This window comes from Nematolebias whitei, chromosome 4, assembly GCF_014905685.2.
Source record: "Nematolebias whitei isolate Nwh7 chromosome 4, NemWhi1, whole genome shotgun sequence".
Classification (NCBI taxonomy): Eukaryota; Metazoa; Chordata; class Actinopteri; order Cyprinodontiformes; family Rivulidae; genus Nematolebias; species Nematolebias whitei.
The window spans coordinates 5,279,217-5,284,657 of NC_056501.1; the positions used below are offsets into that span (position 1 = coordinate 5,279,217).

Below are 5,441 nucleotides of genomic sequence, written 5' to 3' on the forward strand. Positions count from 1 at the left end.
TGTGTGTGTGTGTGTGTGTGTGTGTGTGTGTGTGTGTGTGTGTGTGTCTTTTAGCAAAATAACCTCCTAACTGGAGATTAGATGTCAAGATGGCAGCCACAACTAATCCACCTTAGCAAACACAAATGTGACCATAGCCGTCGAAGTGCAGAAAGAAAAGTTGAACTCTAAATGTTTCCAGACGTTCTGTAGAAATATTAATATTTATTAGATTTAATTACATTATCAAAACTACAAATTCAAAATCCTGATGTGAAGATTTCACCAAAAACTATTATTTTATCATTTATATTATTTTAAATTCTCATTTTTGTGGCTTCTTGCTTTTAGAAAAATCAGTTTATTGCAATCAGTTGCCGTTCTGTGTAAAATGTCCAAACTCTTATTATATCGCGTTTTATATTTTTAGGTTTACTTTTAAAATAAGTTGTTTTTTTTAACTAAACGTGACCTAATGGATTTTCACACTAGATCTAAAGTTTAAAAAGTGAGCCCAGTTAAAACCCTTAAAAGTGTTTTGGATCTTTGGGATTAATCTTTTTTTTTTAATTAAAGTTTAATTCTGAGTTTTAAAGAAAAATGTGTTTTTAAATCTTGTCATTGTTTTGACGTGTAAATGCTTTGAGTGAAAAAGCCCAAAACAGATGTGCAGGTGGGACAGAGTGAGCGTTTTACCTGCGACTCCGACCTGATGCGTGGCGAACCCTGGCAGCCTGCTCTCCCCGCCCCCCAGCCACAGCGCCAGCACGGCGTGGTCCTCCTTGGCGTGATGGAAGCTGAAGCCGTGAGCCGAGGCGGCGGCGGCGCATCGGCTCAGAGAGATGGGGACTCGCAGCCAAACCGCCAGCTTCCCTTCTGATTTCCACCGAACCAAAGAGCCTGCGGAGTTCAAACGGCAGACGAGACCAAACATTTACAGGATGTCTTTTGGAAACACGCGTTTAGAAAAAAAGAAACGTACTGTTTGGAAGATATGGTACAGTTAGAACTGATTAACTATTAGAAAAAATAATGTTAGTCCAGTGTGTAAAACACAAAAGAATTATAAAGAAATTAAAACAGAAAACGTCTGAAATAAATCCTCTTGAATTTCAGCTCATTGTATAGAAACCCATTAGTGCCATCTCTAAAAAAGAATCCTCTAAACCATAATTATGAGGTACTGTCTCAAAATTGACTAATGCTACCTAGAAATGATGATTTAGCATCTCAGGATCAAGGAATGCTCTTGTTTATCTCCTTCCTGTTCGCTTCCTGGAAGTTAACTTGCACGAAATATTTAGCTAATATTTTACGGCAGATACAGTTCCTGCACATCCCGCGTTTTGAACGAGACCGCGGCACTGACCACCGAGTTACTGCATCCTCCGTTATCACAATATACTACATAAATTATGATTTTGTTTATTTTTTCTTTACTACACTATATAAATGTCCTTGTTTTATTTTTATTTTGCAATCAACATCAAAGCAAATTCCTCGTAGCTGTACAAGTACTTTGTAATAATAATGTTTTGATTCTGACACTTATAATATAGCAGCCACAAATATAAACTACTAAGTCATAATTTTGGATCACTATCTTTCTGCTTAATAAAGATTAATTATTAAAATAAATGGCAGAAATGGGCTTCCATACATGAGCAAACAAACTTAAAACTGATTTTTATTAATTTGTTGTTATAACAACAATAAAAAGGCTAGTTTTCAGTTTTCATGTCCTTTATTTAGTAAAAGTGAATGATGGTACTCATAAAACGACTAAAACATGCTAATGACCTCATGCTAGTAGTTTGTTAGCCACTTCTTGATTCACTTCCAGTCCTACGGCGAGATCTTTCAAATGCTATGCTAAAGAGCTTAAACCACACCAAGCGTCCGCCATACTGAGAACTGACAAAAAGGAAGGAGACAGCCCATGTCACGTCAAGGGGCCTCCCTCCCATTTTTCATTAAAGGCACACTGCTCGCTCCCTCACTATCCATCCTTCAGTTCAAACAGTCTTATACTGCCATCCAGTAGTCAAAAAAGGTACTACACACAAAAATTAACCAACATTTCTTCTTAAATTTGACATTACTATTTTTTTGTCAAATTTCAAACAATATTATCGTTTATCGCAATAATTTCTGAGACAATTAATCGCCCAGCAAAATGTGTTATCGTGACAGGCCTAAATGTAAGCATTTATTTTATTTTAAAATTCAATATCCAACAAATTCACCTAATGTTTATACTCACTTTAACTTCATAAATGTATTACTTTAAAATAGGACACCTAATTATATTTTCCACAATTAAAAAGAAAACTCACGAAGGCCTGCATAGTTCAGTTTTAACTTTTACAAAATTGGTAAAATACATACATTCTTTTTAAATCTTTATATGAATCTGGTCTCTTCTTTTGTTGTAAAATGTAAAAATACCAACAAGTATTAATCATTTTAGTTGTATAATGATGTAATAATGACCCTACTGGGGAAAGCCAGCAGTTGATCACAAATGGCTCATTTTGATGTAAATTTTTTCAAACACCTGGTCTAAACGACAACAACAACAACAACAACAACAACAACAACAACAACAACAACAACAACAACAACAACAAAATAATTTTATAACAAGTCAGTGCTGATCAAAACAGTCTGCCTCTTGCAGTTTGTCCTATTTGTTGTTTGATATTCTTCATAAAATCAATAACTCTGAACTTAACGGGAACTTCGTGTTCAGACCTTGCAGTTTTCTGCTGAACGCGTCCTCGCTGATGTCCTCCGGCAGTCCCACCTCAGCCAAGTCCACCGTGACTCCACCGAACCGGTCCACGCTGCCGGTCAACGCGCCGCTTCCCAGCAGCTGGGAGCGCGGAGCAGCGCGTGTGAACTCACGGGCTTCCGTCTGCGCGGACGCGACTTTACGACCAAACCGTCCGCTCAGCAGCACTGACAGGCTAGAGGCGAGAACACGGCCCGTCATGTTGCAGTAAAACTATTAAAAAAACTAAATACTTCAAGGCGATTTATATTTTGTTTACCACCGGGATGTGCGCACCACGTTCAGGAAGTTACGTAAAGCTCACGCTGGAAGTTGCGTAAATACCGTAATGATCAGAGTAAAAGCTCAACGACACCAACAATTTGTCAGCAATTTGTTACAAAATGACTTTCAGAAGGCGATCAGTTAAAATCCGGCTTTAAAATTATTGCAAAATGTTTCAAGTTAGTATTTAAACAATTTCCTTGAAACTAAAGAAGATAAGAAAAAATACTAAAGTTCAAGAAAAAAAAGATATGCGGGATATAAAACATACCCCGAATATAATTATGCACCCTAAGCGTGTTTGTACTACCTTTATAATTTATTTTTATTGTTCATAAAAGCCAAATATTAATATTATCTTTAATAAATAACAATTTATACGGAGTTTGGCGCACCTTTCCTTAAAGAGTCACCATGTTGTAACATAGTTTAAACTAAACTGCCACCGTTGTTGTTTATTAAATCAATTAATCTGTCAACATAACTGCAATGTTTTCATGAATGGAGCTGGACAGCCATCACTGGTCTTACTGGTCCAACCACGTGGAGTTACGGTAATAGGGGGCGTGGCTAAACTTTAACCAGGAAGTTATCGTCGCTCCTCTTGTGTTTACGCATGTTTTTCACGTGGGAAACATTGTTGCAGTTATAATGTCTTCTAAGAAAAATAAAAGCAAATCCAAAAGAACGAGTGACGGAGATAATTCACTTGTGACGAAGGAGGCGCTGAATGATTCTTCAAACCTGCAAACATCCGGAGGAAAGAGCAGAAGTCCCAAGGACTGCAACTCGTTCACCGTCCTCGACTTCACAGAGAGAGGTCAGACCGTGAGACACAAACATGCAAATGTTCCAACTGCATGCTGGAGCAGGTACCAGGTGGGCTCAGAGGGTGGAGCTGAGAGTGATGCAGGCACTGATGGATGCGCGCCATCACAGCTGGATCTGCTGTTTTTAAGCTTTCTGAGCGTAACTTCAAACTAAATAACTTTATTTTCTGTTCAAGTTCAGTGTGAACATGTTGAGAGCTGAACGACTGCTGAAAGAGCTTAAACTGAGTTAATGCTTGAAGAAGCAGAACACCAGCTAAAGCTTAAAAACAGGAAAATGCTAGCTAAAAGCTAAAGTAGGGAAAGGCTAGCTAAAAGCCACAACTAGTAAAACTGTAGCAAATAATTGATAAAGTAGTAAAACAATAGCTAAAAGTAGCATATGGCTACCTGAAAGTAGCAAGATGCTAGCTAAAACAAAGTTGAAAATGACTTAAAATGTAGCAAAAAGCTAGCTAAAAATAGCCAAAAGCAGTGGAACATTAACCCAAAGTAGCAAAAGAACAGCTAAAAGTAGTTACAGACTAGCTAAAAGTAACAAAAGGATAAGCACTTTATATAAGTTGAAAATGGCATTCAAAAGCTGAATGTAATAAAAACCACTAGCTAAAAGTAGCCAAGCAATAGCCTAAAGTAGCAAAAGAACAGCTGGAATTAGTAACAGACTAGATAAAAGTAGCAAAAGTTTATCTGAACACTTTAAATTTAGGACGTACAAAAGCTAAATGTAGCAAAAAGCTAGCTAAAAGTAGCCAAGCAATAGCCAAAATCAGCAGGACAGTTGCCCAAAGTAGCAAAAGAACAAAATTTGTAACAGACTAGCTAAAAGTAGCATAAGGCTAGCTTAAAATAAAAATGAGAAACATTTTAGATGAAGCTACTACAAATAGCCAAAAGCAGTAAAAGTCTAGGTAATAGCTAAAAGTAACAAAGGGTTAAGTAAACGTGCAGTAAAACAGGCTGGCTAAAAGAATCAACAAAAGTCAGAAACAGAACGTCTGCACTGAAGCAGACTTCAAACAGATTTCAATATATTTCTTTGAATGTTTGAAAATGACAGAAGTTACAGAAACGTTGTAGCTCCTGAATGAGCTGAATGTTTTATGAATGAATCGCTGCAGAAGCATAAAGAACTTGAACTGCAGTTAAACTGTCCTCAAATCATTTCAGCTTGTTCCCTTTCACCTTTGACTCCAGTTTGTGTGAAACTTCTTGTTTGACTTCATGTTGGATCGTTCCCTCACAGCCGAAGACAAAACTCCGAGAAGCTGCCGGTCGTCTTTGGCCCAGATGAGCCTCGCGTCAATGAAGTCAGCCGGTGTTTGCATCGCCAGACCGCTCCTGCTGACGAGTCGCTCCGGACACCAACAGGTATCCTCTCTGCTCTCTGAACTGTCTCTGCTCTCTGAACTGTCTCTACTCTCTGAACTGGCTCTGCTCTCTGAACTGTCTCTGCTCTCTGAACTGTCTCTGCTCTCTGAACTGGCTCTGCTCTCTGAACTGTCTCTGCTCTCTGAACTGTCTCTACTCTCTGAACTGTCTCTGCTCTCTGAACTGGCTCTGCTCTCTGAACT

The 5,441-nt window shown here is 38.2% G+C and overlaps 2 protein-coding genes across 2 annotated transcripts in view; one reads left to right on the forward strand and one right to left on the reverse strand.

Moving 5' to 3' along the window:
- The window catches only part of nudt6 (nudix (nucleoside diphosphate linked moiety X)-type motif 6), a 14,514-nt gene extending 11,540 nt beyond the window's left edge, over positions 1–2,974 (reverse strand). Inside the window, exons 1-2 of the mRNA XM_037675620.1 lie at positions 2,734–2,974; positions 676–879 (exon numbers count right to left, since the gene is read on the reverse strand). Of these exons, the coding sequence (XP_037531548.1) occupies positions 676–879; positions 2,734–2,974 (445 nt within the window). The remainder of the gene's footprint in view (positions 1–675; positions 880–2,733) is intronic.
- A 652-nt stretch (positions 2,975–3,626) lies between these two features.
- spata5 (spermatogenesis associated 5) overlaps positions 3,627–5,441 on the forward strand; it is a 64,652-nt gene continuing 62,837 nt past the window's right edge. The window contains exons 1-2 of the mRNA XM_037675474.1: positions 3,627–3,857; positions 5,114–5,238. Coding sequence (XP_037531402.1) covers positions 3,689–3,857; positions 5,114–5,238 — 294 coding nt within the window. The 5' untranslated portion in view covers positions 3,627–3,688. The remainder of the gene's footprint in view (positions 3,858–5,113; positions 5,239–5,441) is intronic.